Genomic DNA, 12,983 nt, shown 5'->3' with positions numbered 1-12,983 from the left:
GTATTAGATGAAATCACACTTTAGAACGATTTTCAGACCCTTTTCTCACCTCCACAAATTAAGCCATTGGATCTATCGCAGTTGAAATTATCACACTCGCAGAATTTTCCGGAATAAATTTCATTTGTGTTATCCCTCTTCCTACAAACACACTGTCCACAGACACACTCTCCATTGTTGCTACAGATTTCCGAACTGTTTTCTTTCCTGCAGTAAGCATCCATATCCTCACTGTTCACTTCATCCGTGCTACATTCGCAATGTCTACCAACTCGGCCCTCGTTGCACCTAAAGAAAGAACCCAAAATTTCAATCACATAAAATAAAAATTTAAATAACAAGTCATACTGTGAGAAAGATGGGGAGAGGAAACAAGACTGTGAATGGTATCTTCAAAATACAATTATATTAATGGAAGTATTCACACCACATGTCACAGACATGTATGAAAGTGTTCATATGTGCACACAGGTATGTGTGCATGCACCAGCTAAGTTCACATGGAATACAGGAAAGAGACTAGGGGAAAAAAATGTATTCGGGAAAATAACCATTTTGATCAAGATGAAAATATCATCTAGCACTGAACAGGTAAACAAAACATTTGGAAATATAGGAACAACTTACTTTAAAAGAGTATGTTAGTTCTGTTCTCAAATGATATGCTATCACATTTGGTATTATAGATGAAGCATCTCTAAATTTAAAGCAATGGTCCAACCATTAATCTAAAAAAGTACAATAAACACGCCCCAAAAAGTGCATAGAAGTTAAAGAAAAACATACTGACCATAGCATTTAAAAATATACTATTTAAAAACAGGTACATCCTATGGGTCCAGACTTTTTGGACACACTGTATTTTTTGAACACCCAAGGGTTAAGGACACTGGAAATATACTAATTCTGTATCTGGAGAATATGTAAAGGGGAGGAAGGCAAAATATTGTTTTTTTAAAGATTTATTTATTTTAGAGAGAGTGAGCATGGACGCAGGCCCGCAGGCTGGGGGCGGGGGAAGAGAGAGAGAAAGAGGGAATCCTTAAGCAGACTCCCCACTGAGTTTGGATCCAATGCTCCTAGGCCTCAATCCCACAACCTGAGACCATGACTGGAGTTGAAATCAAGAGACTGAACCATCAGGAGTCCCAGGAAGACAAGACATTTTTAAGATTCTTTAGTTAATGAATTTTACTAAAAATGGATCTACATGACTCCATCAGGACACATATAACATAAAAAAGTAAAATGTAATATTTAAATTGTTATTTAGAATAGACAACTAGTAACAGATGGTGAAATCAGCCATTTATTTTTCTCATGATTAAAAACCCTTCAACGCCTAGTCATTTGGGGCTGACCTTTAGATCAAAATACTCTCATCTTCCTCCTATCTTTCAAGGAGAAAGCTATATTCAGAATCTATTCAATCTTAATTTTTAATTAAAAGGTAACCACCACAGTGTAAAAAAAATTTTTTTTAAATGATTCGATTGTAGTTTTATTAGTAGATTCCATGTTCAGAAAATAGTTTCTCTTTTTACTTTCACAAAATATATTTGTTTTTAAAAAATTATTCCAACAATGCAGAAGTACATGCACAAGGTGAACACCCTTTACTGCTTCCTGGTTCCACTTCCCCGATAAAACCACTGGAAGTTTGAAATATCTTCCTAAAACCCTTTCTGTAAATGTATTTTATATAAGCTTATTTAGCACTAGAAAATTCAGATTGCTACTATATGAGGGGAAAAACCCAAAAGCTACCTTAACAATTTGTTAAATGTATGTCTTAGATGGCTATAAAATCTTTTATTTCAAAGAACATCTTCTTGACAAAAAAGAAGGCAGGGAAGAACTTTCTATAAATACCACACAAGATCCTCAAACTGACCTCATGGTGAGCAGCACTGGTTGAAACAAAGAATTTACTTGCTCTAAACAGACTTTTTTCTGGATTTCTCAAAAGAGCCTGCCCACAACTTTCTAAACCTAATGTAGCTCTCTCTCTGTCATTCTCCATCAACCTCAGCTCACCTGCAAGCTCCACACTCGAACGTGCCATTTCCTTCATGACACTTTGGACTGCTAGGGATGCCTTCGCTTTGGCATTCACATTCACAGATGAACTCAAGAATAACTTCTACTTCTTCAGTAAAGCCTAGAGGCTTAATTTTAATGGTTTCAGAATTCTTATTTGGACATTTATTTGAAGTTATGCTAATTTCAAATTGAACCTTGAAGGAAAAGAACAATTAAATTAACCACTAGGCAATTTAAATCTGTTAAAAAATATTTCAAAATGCTCATTTATTTTACTATTTCTCAAACTATAAACTAGATTTGCTTATAAACAAGCAATTTTTTTTCTTCAGAAAAATGCTTATATAACTTACCTCATCTCCAATGGAAATATTCGAACATTTTCTTCCATTCTCCCCAGTTCCGTTTACTCCATTCTTACAGTAAGATTTGTAATTTATTGTTACTCCTTCTGGTAACTTGCTATTTTCCAAAATGACTTCTGAGGATAGGGACTGAAAGAAAGACAACTATAAAGTATACTGAATGCATAAAACCAACAGGCAAAATGAACTACTAAGAAATGTTATTATTTAAATAAAAGATTTGGAACCAAATCCTGAATGACCAGAAAACACATGACTACAGAGAAACAGGCTCAAATCAAAATTCTTCAAAATACTGTACATGATGGTCCATATACACTATGGAGTATTATGCCTCCATCAGAAAGGATGAATACCCAACTTTTGTAGCAACATGGAGGGGACTGGAAGAGATTATGTTGAGTGAAATAAGTCAAGCAGAGAGAGTCAATTATCGTATGGTTTCACTTATTTGTGGAGCATAACAAATAGCATGGAGGACATGGGGAGATAGGAGAAGGGAGTTGGGGGAAATTGGAAGGGGAGGTGAACCATGAGAGACTATGGACTCTGAAAAACAATCTGAGGGTTTTGAAGGGGCAGGGGGTGGTCGGGGTACCCGGTGGTGGGTATTATAGAGGGCATGGATTGCATGGAGCACTGGGTGTAGTGCAAAAATAATGAATACTGTTATGCTGAAAATAAAAAATAAATTAAAAAAAAAATACCATTTCATGAAAAAAAAAAAAACAATCCCCTTATAACACACGTATTCATTTTGTCATTTCTTTAAAATATATATCACCATGGAAACCAAAATTTTAAAATTCAGTAGTAAAGGCAAAATGTAATACGTTCCTTTAGGTTAAGACTTTTATTCTTATGAACCTTCTTTGGAGGGTCTCCTTTAGACATCTGTCTTTCTCTTGAGCCTTAAGCACAAGGACAGTTGCCTCTTTTAATATGGATACTGCATTAAGGTATCAGGGCTAGATAAGTCCAAAAATCACAGATTGTGCTAACAAGTGTAAGTTTTATGTCAACTCTTATGTCATTTGTGTTTTTACAAAAGATCAAGCAAATTAAACACTAGGACAAAAAAAAAAAAAAAAAAGAAAACAAAGGAGTCCCAAAAACCCATCACTAAAGAAGACAGATGGCAAATAAGCATAGCATACAATGTTTCACATTACATGTCATCAGTTCTATGCAATTTAAAACATGAATAAGACATTACTATATATCTATTGAATGGTCCAGGCAACAACAGGACTAAATGCTGATAATGATGTGGCACAGCAGAAGTGATCATTTTTTACTGGTAGGATTGCAAAATGACACAACCACTTTGGAAGATACTTTGACAGTTTCTTAATAAAATAAACTTATCTTAACCATGCAGTTCAGCAGCCCACAACACATGAAAACATATCCACATAAAAACTACACTTCAGGATGTCTGGGTGGCTCAGATGTTGGGTATCTGACTTTGGATCCAGTAATAATCCCAGAATCCTGGAATCCAATCCAGCATTGGGCTTCCTGCACAATGGAGAACCTGCTTCTCCCTCCACCTGCTACTCTCCCTGTGTGTGCTCTCCCTCTCTCTGACAAATAAATAAAATATTTAAAAAGAAAGAAAAGAAAGTAAGATGGAGGGTTTGGGTGGCTCAATCTTAACTCGAAGGCTCAGACCCTTAACTGTAAGCGTCTGCCTTCTGCTCAGGTCATGATCTCAGGGTCCTGGGATCAAGCCCTGCATCAGGCTCCCTGCTCAGCGAGGAGTCTGCTTCTCCCTCTCCTTCAGCCCCTCACCCCTGCTCCTGCTCTCTCGCTCTTAAATAAAATCTTAAAAAAAAAAAAAAAAAAAAGGGAGTATTTGTGCTTAATTATTGCTGATCATACAGTACAGAAAAGTTTTCAGATTAAATACGAGGAATCCTAAGAACTCCGAACATATTGCCCCATTGGCAATATGGCTCTCCTCTGGCCCTACCACTTCCAGCCAACTAAGGACACAGGTAAACAACTGACTATATAGTCTAGGAACAAATCTGTTTAGGAGCCATTACAGACCAGGCGGCAAGCTGTCTCTCATTCACACACCTACATGCATGTTGAGTTAGGAAAATAATGCGATATTCTGTTGAGTTGGAGAACAACTATAGGGAAGACATGGAACAATTTAGAGTCTTGAAAATCTTTGTAATAAAAAACCCTCCCTGAGTAGGATCTCTTTGAGTAGGGTCTTTCCAAAACATTTTGGGAAACCGTCCTCAGCATAAGGTAAAAAGTATCTAAAATTCAACCTGTCAAAAGGTTGAGGGGTAGAAACATAATGGGTACAATATTACAAATATCTTTTGACTACTTAAAATGATTATTCACCAATGCTTAATGAGAATCACTAAACGTATTCTGGATTAGAGCTCTAGACAATTCGACTTTCTTCCATGTGTGAGGGAAGAAAAAAAAATCGTATCAATCTTTCTAAAATTGCCAAGTCTCTCTCTCTCTCTCTCTCTCTCTCTCTCTCTCACACACACACACACACACACACACATATTAGCTATGTACATATTTTATGGCAAATGTATATATGAGTGCCTCTGTATCTCTTAAGAATAGAAAACTGTATCTCTGAATCCGTGGCAAGAGAAGAACTGGCAAAAAAGCTTTTTCAGAACAATTCCTCAAAAGAGATGAATCTAAACTGGGGGGAGGGGGGAGGAGACAGAGGTAATCTTTTAAGTCTAAATATAAGTTATGTTTCACTTGTTTTCCAACAAGGAAACCTACTTAATAACATCAAACAGACATTTAGAAACCTCCCCAACATGCCTTTAATGTATTTTTGCTTTGTTTAGGTTACGTACATAATTCTGCTTCTGTAACAAAATGTAAGTGGTTTTTGCTCCAGATACACAACATGTTAGTTTTACGTTGTCCTCTGGGTTGCTAAATCATGTATGAAGGGACATTTACTTTCTCTGGGCAAAGTACATTCAACAGGGTATTGTTTAAAAGAGATCTTATGCAGAATGTACTTACATTGTAGGCATCAATAATCAACTGAATTACGTTGCTGGAATTTGCAGATAATGTTCCTACTGCTGACTTAGGGATCAAATTTTTCAGTTCCTGAAATTAAAAGATAAAAACTGTGAATACAAACAGTATTCATTCAACCAATAAGCACAGACTGAATATGTAAAATACTGAAGTATAAGCGCCCTAGACAGTCTCTAAATAACTTAAGGAGTCAAACCTGAAAAAAACTAGTCTTAGATGTAATTAAAAATAGAAAGCACTACTATAAAATCCAGTCTGTCTGGCTAATAACACCTTCCCATATTTCAATCAGACATATTTTGCTTCCACACACATATACTTACCTTGTAAACAGGCTGAAATTCTTCTGTAACTGCAAAAATTGTCTGAATGTTATTTTCACTTAATTTCTGGACAAGGTGAGCAATAGAAGGATAATCCTACAAAATGAAATAAAATTTAGTATGTAATTACATCCAATGTATTCCAAGTTTTTCAATACTTTTTCAAAATGATGATTTGCATATTTAACTGCATTGCTTATACAAGCCTGCTTGAAATAACACAAATAATTGCTGAAGTGGGAGGTGTGTACATGTGGGTTTCTAATCTTCTATCTTCATATATATACACACACACACACACACACATAAATCAACTTCCACAATAAAAAGGTGTTAAAAAGCAAGATCTATGCTTATTAAATGTTAGAACAATAAAATTAAAGAACTGCCAATAACTATAGGTTATATCATGAATCACCAAAATTCACCAGGTTTAGACTGCTTCTAGAATTTGAATAATTTGCCAATCTTTGTTTTTGGTAAAAGCAGAGTGCCTACTTCCAAAAATCTTATATAAGTAAGAGGAGGAGTATTGGACTATACAATCATCTGTACGGACATAGTACTAAATTTGCTATGAAATGATGTGTGCGAGGGAAAAGACACATAGCGATGAGCGGAGGCATGGAGTGAGAGTGTCCAAGCAGCTGCTTTCACCTAATGAGGCCCTTGTCTACGCAGCAGGAAACAAGCACAAAACCACATCTTCAGACACAGGCACTAGCTTCCTTGCACATTAGGTTAGGGCCTGTACTTACCAAAATAACAAACCCACAAGCCAGTCGCCCACACTATATTTAGTATTAAACACCAAAATCCCACATAAATCCATTTAATATGTAAGGAATTCAGCACTCACATAATAATGGCTCATTGTGTACATATCATTTTCCAGGTGACACTGTCCATCATTTGGTAAAACAATGCCACCAAGTTTGCCATCTCCAGCAAAGTGAAACCCAGCGTCCGTGGAAAACACCAGCAGCCGTGTAACATTCCTCCAGCCGATCAAGGACTTGAAAAGAAAAAGATTTCAGTTTATATATCCTATCCACAATCACTGGGCATGAAGCTGTCATCCTCACATAGGCTCCCACTGCACTTTTAACCTCATTCTAGACCTTCCCCGTAGCTTGTCTTTTTGCGGTGCTAACATTCGTACTGATACCTGCACAGAGACCATGACAGAGGGCTCCTCCATCCCCCAGGAAAACTGTGTCTTGCCTGTTTGTCCATTTCTCTCAGCTCATTTTAAAAAACTGTATCTTTTAAAATCAGTATCTCCCTCCCCGAGCACAGGGTAAGCTCACTGCATGTGCGGCAGGGACCACATCTGGCTCTGCTCATCATCATACCTCCAGGAGCCAGCATAGGGCTTCACACACAGCAGGTGTTTAATGGGTGCATAAAAATGTCTCAGCCATTCCGCACTTCACCTTACTGCTACTCTCATGTTCTCATCCATCCTTCACCCTGCTTTTAGCTTCAAAAGTATATACCTCCTTTATCAAGACTCCACATTAGGCCTTCTTTTTTTTTTTAACTTCAGAAGAAATGATCTTCTCCCAAGACCTGCCCTGCTTAATTCCACCCACCATGCCTCATCGGTACTATTTGTTCTCGTACTTTATTCTCCTACTCATTCAACAAAGGATTTAAGGTAGCAATAAAGGGGCACCTGGCTGGCTCAGCTGGTGGAACATGTATCTCCTGATGTAGGGGTTGTAAGCCCCACTTTGGGTGTTGAGATTACTTAAAAAATAAAATGAAGGATTACTTAAAAAACCCAATGAAGTAGCAAAAAAATCCTTCTCTCTCTATGGTAAATTTATAATTGTATTTGTCTAAATTTACTCAATACGTCTGTGTATAGCCCCATAATACTGTAAATTCCTTGAAGGCAAGAATGGAGGGCGCTGATGCCGGCGATCCAAGCATTAGGACGGTGCGTCTAGAGAAGCAGGCGGAACGGTTGCTCTCAGTCAGCATGGTAAACACAGAAGGACGGCAACGGCCGTGGGTGCTATGGCTTGTTTTAATCCCACAGACTGAGGCACAGATGGAGCAGCCCAGACAATGTTCTCTCCACACTGAGCTGCTAACAGGATCATGAATCAATAGCTCCAAGAGAAGGGTGGAAGGCGAGGCAGTACCAGGAATATTAGTCTTTCTTCCCCATTAAAAGCAGAGGCTACCCTTTGACAACTGTCCCAGGGAGAAATCAAAACTAATACAGGGGTGCCTGGGTGGGTTAACCCTCAATGGGTTAAAGCCTCTACCTTCAGTTCAGGTCATGATCCCAGGGTCCTGGGATGGAGCCCCGCATCAGGCTCTCTGCTCAGCAGGGAGCCTGCTTCCTCCTCTCTCTCTTCCTGCCCTCTGCCTATTTGTGATCTCTGTCAAATAAAATCTTTAAAAAAAAAAAAATTAACTAATACAGTACTTGGTATTTGCAGAGTGCCAGGCTCTGCATATTAATTAGTATTTAAGCTTCCTAACAGTCCCATCAGGTCTACCTAAAACTATCCCTTCTCATGGAGAAGGAAACCGCCCTCCAGTGGGACTAAGTACATTGTCCAGACTCGGCGGCAATGGGACAATGTGAAACAGTGTCCTAACAGTCTAAAAATGGTTCTCTCAACCACCACAACCGTATTGTTAAACCACATCATTATCTTGGATGTAGCTGTACCTTAGCAAAAACTGGTTGAGGAATAATCATTAAAAAGCACCTGGAAGCAGAGAAGGTCTTCTAGGGAACAGGGATACCACAAGGAAAAAAAAGGGGGGGAATGAGACAGAAGTAGATACTTAAGACAAACCTTATTTACCTCACAGTGCTCTCTAGTTTGAGCTGCAGCTGTGTCATGAAAACGTCACCTCAAAATCTTCAGCTGTTAAATGTGTCATAAAATACTACCACTAGTCTAATGGAGATGAACATGCCACTACTAAAAATCTTCCAATTAAAATGATTACTAAGCTATGACTTCTCAAAATCTAGTTCTCATATAGTTTACAAAGTAGGATGCAAAAAGTTCCTGCTTTTTGAGTCACTAAGACACAGGGAAGACATCCTTCAGAGGTGACAGGCAGATTAGAGCCCATCGAAAGGAAATGGCACCTGAGACGCTGTTCTAGCTGGGCTCTCTTGGTGCTTGGCCAAGCATAGCTCCACCTTTGTCTGGCACAAGCCGGAGTCAGGACACCTGCACCTCTTCTAAAAACCTAGAACACCAGCCAAAGTACAACTACACCGCCGCACTGTTTCAAATGGTGAGCATGCTGGCTTTTAAGATCCTATGGAAATGAAGTAGCTGCCCAGTTGAAACAGGGGACATAATGATTAAATAAGCTTTTACAAAGCACCTGTGTAGCTAGAAGGAATTTAAGGGATCAAATTCTGAACTCCTCTGAGATCATGAAGTATGATTTGGTAAGCAGGTAAGTTCTTCCATCCTCACCGATAGTAAAACCACACTTACAATTCATATAAGTAATGAATGCACTTACTCCACAAACCGCAACTTGCATGATGGCATCAAAGCCACCTTCGGGAGAATCCAAATTTCCAGATATGTGCTGTTTACCAACAAGTTCATTAAATACTTCCCCTTTATCAGTAAGACTGAGCACATTTTTGTAGCTAAATGGGCTGGTGCAGTTCTGTTCACTTGTGCAAGGGTTCCTCAGCTTGGCTGGTGTTGTACTAATATAAGGCATCACGGTTTTCTCCACAAATGAGCCAAATCCTGTGAAGAAAAAAATGCATACAGAGAGATGGATAGATGGATGGGCAGACAAACTTGCGTTAAAAAGAATAAAGTTATGTTACCACATGTACATCAATCTTCCATAAGAAATAAGATTTTAATAATAAAGTTTGGAAAGGAGATCATTATAATATGAAAAATCCAGGGCTGAAGAGAGATTATTACATTATTATTAGAGATTATTAGATTATTATTAGGCTGTACAGACAGGTGTGGTCATATTAATTAGTAATGGAACAGAACTGGAATACTCAACATGCTAATTCACAAATGAATGAATACGCTCCTATGAAAACAAGCATGCATTTCATTATCTACGTGATATAATCTGTGTTAATATGACAGCATAAAGTAAAAGAGGAACAAGGAGGCACAAAAATTGCAGATATGTGACAGGAATATCAGTTTCCCCTCTGAAAGAAAAGGCTAAAAACTGGCCTATTTATTTCACAAGTATACAATGAAGAACAAAACTGCCAGGACCTATACAAATGAAAATTACGAATGTTCCCAATAATCCTACCAATTCGGAAGTCTGAAGTAATCCTTCTCATTTCATTCATGAGATCTGTTCCGAGACTTTTAACATTCTCCAAATCATCTTTCATAGAGTAGGAGAGGTCCATAAGGTAGTAGAGATCAATAGGATAGTCTTCAGCTCTCTTAAATTTTAACGTAAATATCTGTGGCTCCCCTAATTAAGCAGAGATTAGAAAATGAAGTTTAGTTCCCAGCAATCAAAAACAAATGAGGAAAAGCAAACTGGATTTACAGACTGTATTACTGCCATAATTTTTACAAGACCCTGGGAAGTCCACTGGCTAACTAAACTCAATCTCAACAAACACTTACCATGCCAACCCTGGGCATGCAAGATGAAAAGGACAACACTCCACGTGGGCAAGACAGACAGACAGCTGACTTAGAACTATGACCAAGGACAACAAATAGATGGGAGAGCACGCATCAGACTGGGCTGGGTGAGGCAGGGCACACTACAGCGTGCACCTGACCTTTTAGAGACCAAAAGTTCTAAAAACAGTCTGTTCCCTGTTTATATACGTAAGTGAACAAGATCATCTGATTTTTACTTTCAAAAACATGGCAAAAAAAAATTAAAAAGTTTTAAAAATGAATGACAGAGACAAGAGATTTGTTGAGAAACTACTGCAAAACTCTTTAGGGGAAGACAGGAAGATCCGAACCAAAACCATAAGGAATAAGAAGGGGAGAGAGACACAAGAGGCGTTAAGGTAGAATTTGCTCAGGAAACAGAGGAGAAAGAGAATGTTTGGGTGAAAAAAACCATTGCATGTTAACTTGCAGATATTCTCTATACAGATTTCTAGTACGCAGCTGGGTGAATGGGTTTGGGGCTTAATAGAAAAGGCTATGTTACAGCACACAGATGGTTTTAATGCCATGAGAGAAAAACCAACAATGAAGTGGACTGCAAAGAAGCAGGAAGTAGAAAGACACGGGAATGAGACTGGAAAGCAATGTTAAGAGAGAAGAAGAAAAACCAGGAGTGATGTAAGAGCCAAGAGGGAGCATTTCAAGAAGTTCAAAGGTGTTACTTGGTACAAGAAGGTTAAGGGAAGGGCGGGGGGGAAGGGCCTGACAAGAGTCTACGAGGTTTGGTGGTTCAAGGTGAAGGCAGAGCTTTGTCAGAAGAGGTTGAGAAGCAGGCTGAACAGCGGTCAAGAGGGGAACTCATGGAGACAATGACTGTGTACCATTCTTTTCAGAGAAAAGGGATGGACACTGGAAAGAGTAGGAAAAGAGTTTGTTTTCTTTTTTCTTTTCTTTTTTCAATGCAAGACTGTCAGAGACTCTTGTAATAGTTTAATATGTTAATGACATTAAACATATACAAAGGAAAAACACGAGTTAGAACAGTGTGTTTATATCAGGTAATTGTACCACAGGATGGACACTTTTATTTTTAAAACCCATTAAATATAATACTTTCTCTTTCACAGAATTTCCTTCAGACATTAGGCAACCTTCATTATTTCAAGTATATGTGTCTAACAAATTGTTATGTCTGCAAAAAACTTCCAAAATTTGACATATTCCACATTTCTGTTTGAGTGCTGGTCCATATGTGAAAATGAGCCCTATAAGGAAAACTCAAAAGAGGCTTACATAGTCGTCAAAATCTCAAGCTGAAATAAAAGTTGTCATACATGATTTCTGTACCTGATCGTAATTGCAAAACCAACTGCTGAGGTTGGATCTGAGTAATATCTTCTGGCTGGAGCTTCTCTGCTGTTCCTTTGCTACGGTTGGTTACATTTTTATTTTTCTTTATATCTTTGGAGCCTCTGGGATTTTCTATGTCATCTGGATGGCAACCCTTCTTTTTTAAAGCTTCTAAATCATCACACCGTGCAGAAGTAGGCATTCCTTCTTGTAAAAATGTCTAAGTGACACACAAAATATAGGTATAAACAATAAGTATAATGGTCCAACATTCTGAGTAATCATAATTGCATATGTGCAATTAGAATGCAAAAAAAAAATCAAGTGACACAACTAACATACTTCATTTCTGGTTTTTAAACAAAATGCTCCCTTCACCCCAATCATATGCTCTTATTTTTAAAAAAATGAACTCATTCTCTAGAAGAGTAATTCCTTTATAATTACTATATTACTAGTAATGAATTACTTTAGTACTATAGGGTTGATCTAAGTGTACATTTTAACTGTCCCACCTTCAAATTCAAAGTATCTAAATCAAAGAAATTCTGCAGTGAAAATCACACAGTCAGCATGCTTAATGGCCACTAATAAATAATGTATATACCCAAAAAGTCCTATATAATTCTCTCATATTATGTAGCATTCTCCTCACATTATTTTGAACAACTCAGTGTTTAGGGAAAACATATTACCCTGAAGGTGTTTCAGTGAATGACGCAATTTTTATAAAGGAGACTGAGAAATTTAACACAGAGGTAGTAAGTATTCCTGGAGACATGAAAAAATTTCAAGTGTTGGTTATTACTTTAAATAAGGCTTTTAAAATTCATTTTGAAAAACAATAATCACAGTGGTGATTACATGACAATATGAAACAGTAATCAATAAAATCTGATCACATGAAAAGGTCATGAGTATATTTCCATAGAGTGCATTTTAGTATAAAAATAAAAAAGTCTGAGTGCTATATAAATGCTACTTGTAGCTTGGGGTAAAATTTCCAGTAGTGATATGATTTCAAAATGTGTTATAGCTCCAACTTTGATGGAAATAAAAATTTTATCAGATGACTGAAGAAGTATCTTAGTGAAAGCAAAAACACTGCTGTTAAGATGGATGCAAAACCTTTGAATAAAAGTTTTTCATGAAATGTGAGAGTGGAGAAAAACAATGGCATTAGTGTGTGGGTATGTGTCACTTTTAAACAAGTACCTATAGTA

The 12,983-nt window shown here is 37.5% G+C and overlaps 1 protein-coding gene across 3 annotated transcripts in view; it reads right to left on the bottom strand.

Annotated features, from left to right (window-relative positions):
- The window catches only part of ITGB1 (integrin subunit beta 1), a 46,252-nt gene that overhangs the window by 10,858 nt on the left and 22,411 nt on the right, over positions 1-12,983 (bottom strand). For all 3 annotated transcript variants that reach the window (XM_032349331.1, XM_032349332.1, XM_032349330.1), the window contains exons 4-12: positions 11,758-11,980; positions 10,079-10,249; positions 9,296-9,534; positions 6,642-6,797; positions 5,783-5,878; positions 5,439-5,528; positions 2,397-2,537; positions 2,038-2,237; positions 50-288 (exon numbers count right to left, since the gene is read on the bottom strand). In XM_032349331.1, coding sequence (XP_032205222.1) covers positions 50-288; positions 2,038-2,237; positions 2,397-2,537; positions 5,439-5,528; positions 5,783-5,878; positions 6,642-6,797; positions 9,296-9,534; positions 10,079-10,249; positions 11,758-11,980 — 1,555 coding nt within the window. The remainder of the gene's footprint in view (positions 1-49; positions 289-2,037; positions 2,238-2,396; positions 2,538-5,438; positions 5,529-5,782; positions 5,879-6,641; positions 6,798-9,295; positions 9,535-10,078; positions 10,250-11,757; positions 11,981-12,983) is intronic.

Source organism: Mustela erminea, chromosome 6 (genome assembly GCF_009829155.1).
Source record: "Mustela erminea isolate mMusErm1 chromosome 6, mMusErm1.Pri, whole genome shotgun sequence".
NCBI lineage: Eukaryota > Metazoa > Chordata > Mammalia > Carnivora > Mustelidae > Mustela > Mustela erminea.
This window is presented reverse-complemented; position numbering and strand designations above follow the sequence as displayed.